Source organism: Hippocampus comes, unplaced genomic scaffold (genome assembly GCF_001891065.2).
Source record: "Hippocampus comes isolate QL1 unplaced genomic scaffold, H_comes_QL1_v1.1 scaffold10, whole genome shotgun sequence".
In the NCBI taxonomy this organism is placed as follows: domain Eukaryota; kingdom Metazoa; phylum Chordata; class Actinopteri; order Syngnathiformes; family Syngnathidae; genus Hippocampus; species Hippocampus comes.
The window spans coordinates 263,725-278,824 of record NW_017805001.1 but is presented as its reverse complement, the minus strand read 5'-3'; the positions used below and the strand labels follow the sequence as shown (position 1 = coordinate 278,824).

Here is a 15,100-nt window from a genome sequence, read left to right as displayed (position 1 = left end):
AACGACCATGTATAGTAAGGCGTTTTTAGCCGAAAAAAATGACCATGTATAGTTAGGCGTTTTGAGCCGAAAAAAACGACCATGTATAGTCAGGCGTTTTTAGCCGAAAAAAACGACCATGTATAGTAAGGCGTTTTGGGGTGAAAAAAACGACCATGTATAGTAAGGCGTTTTTAGCACGAAAAAAACGGCATTGTATATTAAGGCGTTTTTGGCACGAAAAAAACGACATTGTATAGTAAGGCGTTTTTAGCCGAAAAAAACGACCATGTATAGTAAGGCGTTTTTAGCCAAAAAAAACGACCACGTATAGTAAGGCGTTTCTTGCCGAAAAATCGACCATGTATAGCAAGGGTGTCAAACTCATTTCACATTGTGGGACACATCGGGCCTCGGTAGATGTCAAGTGGGCCGGACCATTAAAATTGATACCATACTCTGCTATAAATAACCAAAATAACATGTCTTTCCTTTGTTTTGGTCTAAAGATGCACAAAAACACTCGGAAAATTTTGAAATTTAATGAACATATCTTTTACAAAACATTTCATGAAACACCTAAGATTTCCTTAGACAAATGTGCAATTAACTTTTATCATTCACATACAGTCAAACCTCGGCTTTCAAACGTCTCTGTTCTCAACCAAATCGGTTTTCGACCAAAAAATTTGAGTTTTTTATGCCTCGGATGACGAACAAATTTCGGTTCTCGAACAAACACAAACCCCCCCCACCACTTCCAAAACAAAGTTGACCCAACTACGACAATGCGTCAATGGGAGGCTTGTGTGTCGGCGGGCGGGGGGCGATGTCCCGATCGACCGGCACAGGATAATTTGCCAAAATTTTGTCAAGCGCTGTGTGACAGCTGTCGTGTAAGCGCTGGAGAAATCATGATGTGTTGTATAAAAATACCGCATGCTATTTTTTTTGGAACATGCTCAAAATATCTTTGTGGTGTTGAGCTGCGCGGGGGTGTTGAGTTGTTCAGGGGTGGTAGCGTTAAGTCGTACAACCAGGCCGCCTTGTTCCGAGTCCACCCGCATGAACTCCAGCAGAATGCGGTCTCTTCCCAGCCTCTCCGCCACCACGAGCAGCCCGTCACAGCTGGACAGGGTCAGAAACATTTCGGTCTCAAACTCCAGCAGAGGGCCCGCCATTGGCAAGGGGAAACAATAAACCCGATTTCGCTTTCCAATGTCAGCTAACAGCAGTAAGAATCATTGTAAAATTCGACCGCAAACTTGCAAGAGGCTCGCGCCGGTCGTCGACTGCGTTGACAAGGTCTTTGCGAAACATAAGGGCGCCGTCTACTGGTGACCAATAGGAATCACAAACCTTCGACTGAAGTGGCTCTCCACTTTACAAGTACAGTCCCACCGAAAAAATACAACTCTCTGGGTACCTTTATCAGGTGCTGTCTCACCATGTTGGTCTTTGTCGTTGTGTTTTATGATCTTCTGGACGAGTTGGAACTGGGAAAGTCAATTCCTTAGTCCTTAGTCTGTGGCTGCGCAGACGCGACGGAGCATGTGCTCAGCTTGCACTCCGTGCAGTCACGACCAAGCCCCTCGCCCCTCCCCTTTCTCTTCTGGTCTACCTCTCTGAGCGCGGCAGCTGACCCACTGCCAAACCTCGCTTCAGACACGTAGAAAAAGAGAGAGCGACAGAGAGAGAGAGAGAGAGAGAGAGAGAGAGAGAAGGAAAATGACAGAGCCAGCGTTAGAGAGAGAAGGAAAATGACAGAGCCAGCTCTCGAGGAAGGGTGCCGGCTCTCATCGTTCAGTTCATAGAGCCGGCTCTTTGTACCGGCTCGTTCGCGACCGACACATCACGATCATTTTCCACGCCCGCTTTTACACGACACAAGCGTTGAAGCTCTGTGTCATTTTTCCCCACCGCTACCTGTGAAACGCACTTTTCTTCGAAATCCACTGTCGACATAACAGTTTTCTGGAAATGGTAATTATAGCTAGAATGTTTTACGGGGTGACTGTGTGGCGCCTGAAATGAATGCGACTCAAGCTCCCTTAGTATTCATATTCGTAGGATAGCCCCGAGCTAATTGCTGTCGTAAGGCTATAACGCGACTTAACTGTCTCACTTTTGGACCGAACGGCTGTTTTGGAAATTCGGATCTAGAAACATTTGTTATGTTTATATCGGTTTACCCAACCCAGTGACATTTCGTGTTTCGTAACCATCTGACTACCGGTTCGGCCGAGTTGGTCGTTTGCATGATGAAGTGACTTTTTTTCGTCCCCGTATAATCGAAAATTAACTTTGTTCTTCAGATCTCCGAGCTGTCCAACCCCTCTGTGTGTATGAGGGACCCGCAGAGAGTCCAAGAGATCCTCCAATGCATGCTGAAAGCGGGTTCAAACACGTTACAGGTCAGACACCTGTCGCTCAAATCTGATGACGTCCAAAACAATTCAATTCATGTACTACATAAACAATATGTAGGCTGGCGATCAGTCCATGATATACGCACTTCTCATTCCATCTCAGCTGCCTAATGATAACAAGAACCATTTAAAATGAATGGCGAGTTAAGTTGATTATTTTCCAAGGCAGATTTTTTTTTTCCTTTGGGATTGGCTCTCATTGGAATGTATGTCGTTGGTGTGCCTATAATGTGGCCTTTTCCCTCAGCATTTCTCATGTGACGCGACGTGTTAACTGTGTCTTCTAATAGGTCATCTCAGACTTTGACATGACTCTCACGAGATTTGCGTTTAATGGTAAAAGATGTCCCACTTGTCACAGTAAGTAGACGTATGTGAGGAATATATGTAAGACAAACCGTCGACTCGGCGGGTAAGAATTTTTTTTGTGTATGTGTGCGCAGATATTCTCGACAACAGCAAGCTAATCTCTCAAGAATGCAAGGGAAAGGTGGGTGGAAAGTTCAATTCACATTCACAGATGTGTCCTTTGTTACGTGAGGTTGTCTTAAAACGTGAGTGTCCCATCACTATCATTCGCACTCCTGCTGTCTTACATTCAATGTGGTTTCAATGTGTAATGATTCATTAAAGTGACAATAAAGTACACCCACAATTGGACAATGCAGCTCAACAAGCATAAAAGCTTCTTTTAACGCGGTATTTGTCTTCCTTTGGCCTCAGTTGAAAGATCTGTTGAACACTTACTACCCCATTGAGATCGACTCGTCGCGCTCCATCGCTGAGAAGCTGCCGCTCATGGTGGAGTGGTGAGTCGTTCGCTCCTCTTCAAAATGGCCGCCGTCGCCGCCTTATGTGAATGCAGAACAGGGATCATCCGTCGTCTGCGCCTTTGCGACCAAAAGGTGGACCAAAGCGCACGAGCTGCTGGTGCAGCAGAAGATCAGGAAGGACCTGCTGGCCACGGTGGTGCGAGAGTCTGACGCCAAGCTCAGGTCTCACGCGCACACCTACACTTCTGATTAATTTGGACAGATTTCTAGTACAAGAAATCATATGATTGCCCATATTTTTATTCAATTTTAATATTGTTTATTTTCGCCGTTGCATGTGTATGTGGGTACCAGCATGTGGCAAAATTAAGTCGTTATCATTGTCCATGACTTTTTCCAGACAAAACAAAATCGTGTTCAAATTGCAAGCCATTTATACATAGAAACCAAGGTGGCATAAAAAAATAATGCTAAATTAATTGATGAGCGCTCGTGTAGCTGATGCGAATGTGGGCCCCCGTTACAGGGAGGGCTACCAGCTGTTCTTTTCACACCTGCACCAGCACAGCATCCCTCTGCTCATCTTCTCGGCTGGCATCGGAGACATCCTGGAGGAGGTCATCCACCAGGCAGGAGTCTTCCACCCCAACGTCAAGGTCTTCTCCAACTACATGGACTTTGACCAGGCCGTGAGTATTGAAAATCTGTCTTGAAATGAAAGCCGGCCGTGATTGTCGGAACCCACTCAACTCGAATACACATTGCGCAAGTGATGACTCGACTCCACTTGCTTGAAATGTCAAGGTTCGGACTCGAGGCTAAACTTGATGTGACTTCCTCCCTCCCACCAGGGGGTGTTGAGGGCCTTCAAGGGCGAGCTGATCCACATCTACAATAAACGGGAGGGCGCCCTGCTCAACACGGGACACTTCCAGGAGCTGCGAGCCCGACCCAACGTGCTCCTGCTGGGAGACTCTCTGGGCGACCTGACCATGGCCGACGGCGTGCATGACATGGAGAACGTCCTCAAGATTGGCTTCCTCATTGACAAGGTGACGCCACACACACACACACACACAAAATCTTGTTGCTTTTAGTCAACCGAACATTGACACGCTTGCAGATAAACGTGTGCTTTTTTTTTTTTTTTGATGGGCACGATGTTCAGGTGGAGGAGAGGAAGCAGTCGTACTTGGATTCTTACGACATTGTGCTGGTGAAGGACGAGACCCTGGATGTGGCCAACGCCGTGCTGCTCTACCTCACGGGAAACAAGTAACCCGCTTTTGATTGCGGGAGACACCGGACACTCCCAATGGACTCTCCCTGTTGTTTTCACTTCAGTCCTCCTGTTTGCATTATACTTTCCGTTTGTTGACACGGGATACATACGCGCTTGAGCATGGTGCCACGTGCAGAACATGTCGCTTTTTAAAGATGCCTCTTCTATTCTTTTCCATGTAAGTCAGTCCTTACATGAATGTGATGTCATTTTGTCACCTATGTTTAAAAGGACACTTGGAGAAAAAAAAAAAACTATCTCACAAAAATATTCTCTTTAGACTCTTCATTAAGTACAACATTCAATACAAGAACGCTGAAAGATGAGGATGTTCCGCTTCCGCCTCGCAGTTGGCAGGTTCAGAGTTTTCATGTTCTCTGATGTGAGACGACGGAGGTGTACATAATGTTGCATCCTTTTCAATATTCCAAATAGTGGCTTGTTGGACATCACAGTGTGCAGATAGCTCGGGGGTGGGGGGTGGGGGGCTGTCCTTTTACAACTCGTCCCTCTCGTCCGTTTGTAGCGTCACTTCCTGGGCGACGATCTTCCCGTCCTTGTCCAGATCCTGACTGTTGAACATGTCCCGGATGATGTCGTCTGGCGGCACGCCGGGCCTCAGGCGGCCGTTGCCCTGCTGCACTTGCAGCATGATGAAGTCCGAAAACTGCGAAGAGGAGGAGGAGTTCATGTTACAATTTTATGATTTACAGATATGATTACAACAGGGTTGAGCAATGTATGGCAATTGATGAAACATTTTATTTTTCTTAATTAGTTAAATCATTTTAATTCATTTATTTTGATATTAAACAATTCTACTTTTTTTTTACTTGCTATAAATACTTTGAACATGTTTTGAAATAATTGGTTGTTATAAATGCATTTATTTAAAAATGACAAAATTACAATTTGCATGAATTATGACTAACTATCCATCCATCCATTGAATTAAAATAACTATTTGACCTACAAGTGTCCGTTTTCAAAACCAAAGCACGGGAAAGTTTGCCCAGCCCCTTAAATGGGTGACAACGAAGGGACGCGGGTTTACCTCTCGCAGGGGAACCTGGCCGTCGGCGTCCAGGTCCATGGCGGTGAACAGGGGCTCGGGGACGTCCCCCAGCCACACAAACATGAAGCCGTTGGGGACGCCTTTCTGCAGCTCCACGAGCTCCAGCTGGAAAAACAGCACAGCGCTGCCCGGAACCACGCCAGCTGCGCACAAGCCATCCAAACACGGGACATATCATGAGGTACACACCTCAACCCCGTAAGAATCACACTCAATTTTTCTTCCTACCTCCGTTTTCCCCGTGACCAAAGTGCGGCGGGACCACCACCTCCCTGGCCTCACCCTCGCACATGCCCATCAAACCCTGCTCCAGCCCCAGGATCACGTCATTGGCTCCCAGTGTGGTGACTGACGGCAAGTCTTGCTGGTCACTAGATGCACGCACACACAGACAGACAATTAAACTATTCTTCCTTCAAAAATAACTTCAAAAATGTCAGAAAGTCCACTTTGGGTGTGTGCGGAAACCTTAGATGCCATGCGGGCATTCGTGCTGTTGCCACGGAAACGTAAAGAGTAGCAGAGCGAGCCCATGCAGGGAGTGAAGAGCGGGTGGCGCTCACGAGGAGTACAGCAGCGTGCCGTCCATCAGTGAGCAGTTGTAGCGGTAACGCAGCCAGTCGTTCTTCTGACTGCCAGACCCGCATTCTTCGGGCCGGCGCACCACTTTCACCTCCACCTCGTCTTTGAGGTTGTGGAAGTCCAGCACATGGATGTGGAACACCAGTACGGCCGAGCCGGGGATAAGATCACCTGAGACGTTTTGTACAGGGAGGCAAATTTTAAACGCCAAACGGGGGACAGTCCAAAACGCTTCATGTTAAAAAGCTGAACGTCGCTTCATGTCCAAAAAACATGATACATTATCCAAATTCATGCACATCTTGTTGCGAACTTACTGACGCCTTCTCCTCCATACGCCAGGTGAGGCGGCACCACCACCTTCCTCTTCTCGCCCATACAAAGACCCTGCAGGGCTTGGTCTATGCCCGTGATGACGAAGCCTCGGCCCACGTATGTGTTGTATGTGCTGTTCCTCTGGTAGCTGACACACGCAAACACATGACTTAAGATTTTTTTTTTTCTTTTCAACAGACAGGACTGAAAGACGACCAGTCAACTAATCGTTTCACCCAGTGTTGACACTTTGTGACGAAAGTCGAGTTGATTTCAACTCGTCGCTGATGACATCTTCGATGTTTGTTTTTTTTCAGTCGAGTACTATTGCAGTTGACTTCATGGTCTAAACGTCATTGTGGAGTCATAAAGTTGACAAATCGACTAGTCTGTGCAACCCCTAATATACAAGCATAGTCACTCGCCATTTTCAGCCCCCCACACATCCGTGGTTGGATTACAGAAGACGGGGGTTCACCTGGAGTCGAATTTGGTGCCATCCTGGAAGGTGCCATTGTAGTGATAGCGGATGAAGTCCCCCACGGCACTCCGCCGCTCACAGTTGTCTGGGACTTCCAGGACCTCAACCGCAATGTCATCTTTGTTGTTGAATACATCCACCATCAAGACCTCAAACACCAGCGTGGCCTGGGGAGGGACCGCACTTCCTGTTAGGGGACACGCCATGTTTCTAAGATGCATACACAGGGAGTTTCGCTGGAGGTAACAAAATGGTCGCCTTTTCATACCGTGTCCTTTCTCTCCATAAGCAAGGAACGGCGGGACGATGATGATGCGTCTTTCTGCGATGCACATTCCCAGGAGGCCTTCCTCCATGCCCTCGATCAGGTCACCTTGCCCCAAATACGTGTCGTAGGTCGTGTTGTTAGTGTGGCTAAAACACAGGCACACGTAAGTTATCGTTTAAAAATACACAAAGACAATAGAAACACACCCACTCACCTGGACATAAAGGTTTGCCCGGATAGCAGGGTGCCGTTGTAGTGATAGCGCACAAAGTCGGAGGAGTTGGCGGCGCGTACGCATCGCTCGGGTTTGCTGAGTGTGCGGATTTGGACTTTGTCTTGGGGGTTCCAAATGTCCAGCAGCAGCACGTCGTACACCAAGATGGCGTCTGGCGGGATCACGCCGCCTGCAGGGTATCCATTTGAAAGAGATTAAAAAAAGCACTCACACTAAAGTGCAGAGTAGAAAGTACAGATTTTAAACGTAGGGAGTAAAAGTAAAAATAAACACTCAAGTATTTGTACTTGGTTACTTCCCACCACTGTACGAGCGTTACCTGTTCCTACGCTCCCGTAGGCCAAGTGCGGCGGGACGGTGATCCTACGGCGCTCATTGACACAGGTGCCCAGCAGGCCGCGGTCCATTCCGTGGATGAGGCGGCCCACCCCCACCTGACTGATGAACGCCTTTCCTCGGACATGACTGCACATAAGCGCAAAATGAAAATGTAGATGTAATTCATAACTTAAGGAATTTATTTGGGATAAAAATAATCAAACAACAAAAAAATTGGGGCATTTCAAGTTTGATTCTTGAAATGAAATTATTATAAATTTGTGTTGAACAGAGGCTATGTAAAATTATATTTATCTGAAAAGAATAATTTTCATTGCGTTTCAGATACATTTGTTCAAATCACAAAATTTTCCAATTCTTGTTGTATTTACGGTAGGGGGTTAAAAATAGTTAACTAAGGAAAATTCAAATCAAATGGTTGGACAGAACAATATTAAATTCTATACTCATCTGAAGGGGATTTTGGGGAACACAAAATTTGTAAATTTAAAAACATGCCTGGGATTTTCGCCCTTCAGTGATTAAATTAGTATAACAAAATAAAAAGTAACTTACAATAAAATTGTATTTAGTTGTTCAGCAAAACCACATAAATTACATGCTAACTTTTGCGACATCGCGAGTTATATTAAAAAGTCACCCAGACGTGCATTCGCAGGTCAAACCGTGGCGATTAAACTCAAACAAATCATAACTGACGTAAAAAAGCTCACCTGGAGTCGAACATCGTTCCGTTCGACTGGAAAGTTCCGTTGAAGTGGTACCGAACAAAGTCTTCCGTTTGGACCTCGCGGGGGCATCGTTTTGGCATGTGATAGCGGTCCACCACGACGTCCAGCGGCGGAGACAGCTCGGGCTGACATTTCACCACGATGACGTGGAGGAAAATCAGCAGAGGAAACATTCCGACTTTAGGGACTGAATAGGAAGCCCAGTCTGACGATGCAGAACCGAACCAGCAGTACATCTTGAGAAAACAATCAGAGTAACAATAAAAAGTTAGGTCCGATGACGAGTTTCAAAATAACACGCAGTGAAACTTTTACAGCGTCGAGGTGTACCGTTTGTCAAATAACGCAAATCACCGATTATATGAATTGATGTGATTGCAATTCACCCAATATATCAATTGAAGTAGACTAGATTTAATCTTAGTTACAAGGTTGTTTTTGATCGACTGAGCTCGCCAAGTTTTTATTTTGAAGGATGCAGAATTAACGACCTTTTCCCTTGCTGTGTATTTTCCATCTAACTTTACTTATTTTCGTCGTCGTGGCTGCGAGAGAAGACAGAAGGGGGAGAGGGGAGTGGCCCTTAATGGAATTGTGCAAACGTGTAACTCTTCATGAGCCTGATAACAGCCCCCCCCCCGCCCCCCCCCAAAAAAAAGGGAAAACAAGTCACGTGGTGACGTGTGCACCAAAACCAACAACTCAATTTTTTTCCACATCTGTTAATATTGTCCCTTTCGTGACTGATGGCTGGGGTCAAACATGGTTCAAAAGACATTTAATGCTGCAGTGACAGTTTTTTTAATTGATAATGTTTAATTAAGTTTTCAATAATTTCTGTCTCCACGTGTATCATCTGGTCATATTGGTTGCAATGCGGCAGGAAGTTAACATGCACATGCAGATATAGTATGTCCTTTTGGTTAACATTAGCACTGTATGCAATAACTTTTTTTTTTTTGTTGAAAATTACACGTTTTTAACTATTCGGTTCTAGTTCATGGATTTTATTGTGTGCTCCGGGCATGCTTTTTCAATTCCGATTCGTGCAATTTAGCAAAATAAGTGGCATTGCGTAATTGCTAGCGTTTTTGGTGTTTTTTGGAGGGGGTGGGGGCCATCAAGTTCAACAAACAAGAGGAGTCCAGTTGCCTCGATTTTCTTTCATTTATAAGTTTGCAAAACAATTTCTGGATCTACTTGCCTCAACTTGTCAGATTGGTTGGAATATATGTAGAAAGAGAACACACACGGGCTGAAATGATGCCATTCAATTGACATTATCCACTCTGATCCTATTGTGAAACTTTAATAATTGCATTTATGGTAAAATTGCACACCTATTTTATATTTTGATTCATGGAATAAAAAAATGTGTATCACAGGTATGCTTTGTCAAACTGACAGATTTATCCGGGAAACATTTTGGTTGTGTAAAAAGGTAACAGCCTTTTTACAAAAAAAAAAAAAAAAAGTTTTAAACTATGCATTTCAATAAAGTTTGCAAAAGAATTTCGCCCTCCACGTGTCTGAGCGTGTCAGATTTTGTGTAATTTAAACTAGAATGTTCTACGTATAAACTGTTTTAAGATATTCAAATTTTTAGCGATATTGTCATATTCCTGTTGATGGGGTTGCAAACGTATTGCCGTCATGTGAAACAATTTTGTCAAACTACGAACAGCACGAGTAAAACCAAAAATAAATAACTGCCTTCAAAATACAAGCTCATGAAACAGCTATTTATGGTTCTTTTCAACTCTCGTAGCACCCAAGCTGTTCAACATAATACATGAAAATAAAAAATAGCCCGTTGAAACAAATTATGGCTTGGATTTTGAGTAGTTGTGAAGACGTTCAATTTTATTTTGAAGGCGTTACCCGGAAATCGTCGCATTCCATGCTCTCGCTCGACGCGTCTCTCGCTGCCTACGTGCAGCCCGTCAAAAAGACAAGTTTCCAGACACTTTTCCGCAACCCCGTCCCGGGAGCAAGAGACGGCTGGTGACCATGCTCTCTCACGGCGTGGTCACGGCGTTTGCTTTTCTAGCCTCGGTCCTGCTCTTGGCTCGGGCCCAGTACGAGAAATACAGCTTCCGAAGCTTCCCCGCCGGCGAGCTGATGCCACTGGACTCCACGTTCGACTACGCGATGCAGCAGTACACGGCGCGCAACTGGGCCGAGAGCGTCAAGTACCTGGAGCACAGCCTGAGGCTCCATCGGCTGCTGCGGGACAGCGAGGCGTTCTGTGGCCGCAACTGCAGCGCCGTGAGCCGGGGGGACGACGGAGACGACGGGCACCTCCGCGTCATGCGGCACATCCTCTTTCGGGCGGCGTGCCTGAAGAAGTGCAAAGCCGACTTGCCCGTGTTTAAACTCGCGTATCCGCGTCGAGACCTCCTGGACAGCTTTGAGAAAAGGACCCCTTATCGATACCTGCAGTTCGCATACTTCCAGGTGAGACCATATTGCGGATCTAAAGTTGTGATAGGAAAGTTCCAGTCAGCTTTCGGGGTGACCTCCTGCCGGGCAATTAGTTGAGCTTGTGCCACGTCTCCTTCAAACAATCCCCCTCTGTGATCCTGCTCCTCTGGTGGACTGATGTGGCAAACCCCACCCACCACAACATTAGGTATACCTCCACTTAAAAATCTTAAAGCAAAAAAAAGAAAAAAAAATTAAAACAAAAATGCCACAAAAATAAACGGGTTAATTGACATATAGTAGAAGAGCGTGTAATTGTTTTGCTTGCATTTTATGTTTCTGGCGTAGATTAATTAAGAAAATATTTTCAAACCACGCGTTGATTATCTGAATCGCTTTATCCTCACGAGTCACGGCCGTGCTGGAGCCTATCGCGGTTGTCTTAAGGGCAGTAGGCGTGGGACAGCCTGAGGTAGTTGCCAGCCAATCGCAGTTATGCCCTCAGCCACCGTCTCCGAAGCAGGTTCCCTTCTTGAGATCAAAGAGACCAAAATATTCGGAAATGCCAAGTGTGCAGTCAGTGCAAACTACAATCATAGATATAGTGTGAAATGCGTATCTCTGACTGTCAATCAAAACGGTCCCATTCAATGGTACGGGTGTACCTGACGAAATGCGCTGTACAGACGCCGTCGGTGTTACGGCACTGCGGAGCAGAAACGCGGCACCGTTTATCTTCGACTCTCTCCCACAGCTGAACAACTTGGCGAAGGCCGTGTCGGCGGCCCACACCTACCTGAAGAAAACCCCGAAAGACCCCAAGCTTACCAAGAACATGAACTACTACAAGACACTGATGGACGTGGACCCCTATCTCATCGACCACGAGGAGCAGCCATACGAGGTTCGACCATATATGACAATTCCAATGATTGAGACCTAAGTCTGCTTTTCTCCGGGTGTGAAAATAGAGCCCTTAAAGTGCCATTGTGTTTAGAGTGTGTTCGTGAAGAGCGTGACGCTATACAACAGCGGCGACTTCAGCGGCAGCGCTCGCCACATGGAGCAGGCGCTCACCTCCTACTTTGATGCGTACGACACGTGTGTGGCCGCCTGCGATGGGTCGTACGAGATCCTCGAGTTCAAGGACTTCTATCCAACGCTGGCTGGTGGGTGCAGACACACCACATACACATACGATTGAAGTTCCTGTCGTAAGAACAAAAATGTTTTGTAAATTTGACCCATTTGGAAACAACCTGTGGCGGCTGGTCAAGTGGAGGGCTCAAGGGTGCCACCCCACCACTGACAATAGTCATCACATTGCTCTCCTTGAAGACAAAAGAAAATGCAAATATTAATTCAAAACAAATCAATAGATATAATAATAGGTTGTATGTATTTTATTTTTTCAATAAGCGGGATAAATGATTACCTATTCAGAGATTAAAAAAAAAAATCAATATCAAAAATATATTGTTTTTATTTGCTCAGTTTATCAGCATGTTTTGAATAATTTTTTGAGTGCAAAATAATTTTAAAAAAGCATTTTTTTCAAAAAGTGGAAAAAAAATTCAAGTTGAAAAATTTTAATGCATTTTAATGGGTGTCAATTATTTGCAGATTTTTGCGATTTACAGGTGGGGCCCGATTCTATTCGCAGGGGGTCCACTAAAAAAATAAGTCATGATGATTCGAGTTGTTCCATTCAGCTCTGTCATCTGGCTTCATGATGCATTTTCAGTCGCCGAAATATTTGCCGTTGACTCATTAAGACGGGGGTCTTCAACTGGCGGCCCGGGGGCCCAGATCAGGCCCTGCATTAAGGGTCGAACATGCGCAGTAGTTCTTCAAGGACTTCTATCCAACGCTGGCTGGTGGGTGCAGACACACCACATACGAATAAAGTTCCTGTCATAAGAACAAAAATGTTTTGTAAATTTGTCCCATTTGGAAACAACCTGTGGCGGTTGGTCAAGTGGAGGGCTCTGGGGTGCCACCCCACCACTGACGATAGTCGTCACATTGTTCTCCTTGGAGACAAAAGTAAATGCGAATATTAATTCAAAACAAATCAATAGATATAATAATAGGTTGTATGTATTCTATTTTTTCAATAAGCGGGATAAATGATTACCTATTCAGAGATTAAAAAAAAAAATCAATATCAAAAATATATTGTTTTTATTTGCTCAGTTTATCAGCATGTTTTGAATAATTTTTTGAGTGCAAAATAATTTTAAAAAAGCATTTTTTTCAAAAAGTGGAAAAAAAATTCAAGTTGAAAAATTTTAATGCATTTTAATGGGTGTCAATTATTTGCAGATTTTTGCGATTTACGGGTGGGGCCCGATTCTATTCGCAGGGGGTCCACTAAAAAAATAAGTCATGATGATTCGAGTTGTTCCATTCAGCTCTGTCATCTGGCTTCATGATGCATTTTCAGTCGCCGAAATATTTGCCGTTGACTCATTAAGACGGGGGTCTTCAACTGGCGGCCCGGGGGCCAGATCAGGCCCTGCATTAAGAATCAAACATGCGCAGTAGTTCTTTAATGCAAACGATAGGGCAATCCTATTTGTTCATCGGCTGTTGTTTGTGTTCAGATCTGTACCTGGAGGCGCTAAGATGTAAGGTGGGCTGCGAGCAGCAGTTGACGCCCAGCGTGGGGGGCTTCATGGTGGACAAGTTTGTGGCCACCATGTACCACTACCTCCAGTTTTCATATTATAAACGTAAGACTCGTTCTTTCTCTCTCTGGAGTGTGTCATGCATGGCTGCAAATGTACTAGATGATTCTCTGGCTCCCCTCCAGTAAACGACGTAAAGAGCGCCGCCCCGTGTGCCGCCAGCTACATGCTGTTCGACCCCAGCGACCAGGTGATGCGTCAGAACGTGGAGTACTACCGCTTCTACCGGGAACAGTGGGGCCTAGCCGACACCGACTTCCAGCCGAGGGCCGTAAGTCAACTTAAAAGCTCGGGCGTCCGTGTTAACGGCGCGTCAGTGCGATAATTAGTGATCGGCGCTCCTTTAGCCAGCTGCAACATCATATAAAAGCTTGCACGGGGCATTTTATTTTAAGGGTCAAGCCAGCTGTAAAGAAAACGTCACATTTGTCGCTTGCCGTAGGAAAAATAAAAAAAGCACGTTTGGTTGACATTTGCTTTTTGTCTCCCCCTGCAGGAGGCCTCTATTACTACCAATTTTATATTTCGGCCTTAATTAGAAAAGCAGACAATGAAGTGTATTTTTATTTTTTTAATCAATGTTTGTGAGTTTACCATTCAGTTGTCCTTATTCGTCCGTCAAATATGATGATCATTGTTTTCTGACAACTTTATGATATATTTTGAAACATACATGTAGTAATTTGGAGTATTTATATTACTGCTTTGGCTGAATAATGAAGAATTCCAATCTCAATGTTCTAAACCAAATTTTTGGGACAGAATTATTTGATCAATTGGTTTCCCTCTGCAGGAGGCTTCTAGATACTTCAACCAGACAACCAAGCAAGACGAGATGCTGCAGTTTGCTCTCAACTACCTGCAAACCGAGGACGAGGTACATATACAATACAGCACATGGACAAAAATGGCTGAAATAAATATAGTAAAAAGAAAGATTGTCAACTTTCACACTGATTTAAGATGCGCTTGTGGCGTGACGGATAATATACAAAAAGTGGCGAGTTCCCTTGTGGCGGCAGCGTGTGGTATGTGGTCAGGAGGTGTTGAACGCCAAGACGAGCATAACTCTTCAGATCACCGCACAGAGGCGGCCCACAATTCCAGGCTGACACGTTGACAGAGAGGAAAGCACCAGAAGAATAGAAACACTTCTGCTTACCGTCTTCTCCCGACTTTTCGAAGGGTGAGGTGAATCCGGAGGCAGAGGCCGCCTCCCAGCGCTCCGTACGGCCCGACGTTGAGTTCGAGGGCGTCGGCGACTACGAGGAAACCCTCGTGTCCGAGTGGTGGCAGGAGCCCAAGACCAAGTGGGACACAGGCGAGGTGCCGGAGTGAACTTTGAACCTGAAAAAGAAAAGGAGGAACTCATCATGTTGATCGAGATGAAAGATTGACATGCACGCTCTTTGGCTGTCATCAGCCTTGATTGTCATAATTTTTTTTTGTTCTACTTAGTTTAATTGGAAGAAAAGTATCTCTTGATGTCCCAAACTC

At 45.2% G+C, this 15,100-nt stretch overlaps 3 protein-coding genes across 3 annotated transcripts; 2 read left to right on the top strand and 1 right to left on the bottom strand.

Moving 5' to 3' along the window:
• Positions 1–1,751: 1,751 nt before the first annotated feature.
• On the top strand, positions 1,752–4,709 carry LOC109532408 (cytosolic 5'-nucleotidase 3). The gene is made up of 9 exons (XM_019897305.1): positions 1,752–1,962; positions 2,295–2,393; positions 2,699–2,768; positions 2,852–2,898; positions 3,132–3,217; positions 3,314–3,403; positions 3,708–3,870; positions 4,033–4,233; positions 4,350–4,709. The coding sequence occupies exons 1-9, from the start codon at positions 1,960–1,962 to the stop codon at positions 4,458–4,460; spliced, it is 870 nt and encodes a 289-aa protein (XP_019752864.1). The 5' UTR covers positions 1,752–1,959; the 3' UTR covers positions 4,461–4,709.
• Positions 4,710–4,733: 24 nt separating this feature from the next.
• On the bottom strand, positions 4,734–8,977 carry LOC109532378 (peptidyl-prolyl cis-trans isomerase FKBP10-like). Its single transcript, XM_019897265.1, has 10 exons — positions 8,472–8,977; positions 7,739–7,884; positions 7,399–7,588; positions 7,185–7,330; positions 6,914–7,103; positions 6,438–6,583; positions 6,102–6,291; positions 5,767–5,909; positions 5,518–5,681; positions 4,734–5,130 (listed from the first exon to the last, which is right to left on the bottom strand). Exons 1-10 carry the CDS (start codon positions 8,723–8,725, stop codon positions 4,960–4,962), a joined length of 1,740 nt encoding a protein of 579 aa, XP_019752824.1. The 5' UTR covers positions 8,726–8,977; the 3' UTR covers positions 4,734–4,959.
• Positions 8,978–10,197: 1,220 nt separating this feature from the next.
• Positions 10,198–15,081, top strand: p3h4 (prolyl 3-hydroxylase family member 4 (inactive)). The gene is made up of 7 exons (XM_019897276.1): positions 10,198–10,946; positions 11,668–11,817; positions 11,911–12,082; positions 13,520–13,648; positions 13,729–13,874; positions 14,397–14,480; positions 14,789–15,081. Exons 1-7 carry the CDS (start codon positions 10,500–10,502, stop codon positions 14,939–14,941), a joined length of 1,281 nt encoding a protein of 426 aa, XP_019752835.1. The 5' UTR covers positions 10,198–10,499; the 3' UTR covers positions 14,942–15,081.
• The last annotated feature ends 19 nt before the right edge of the window (positions 15,082–15,100 follow it).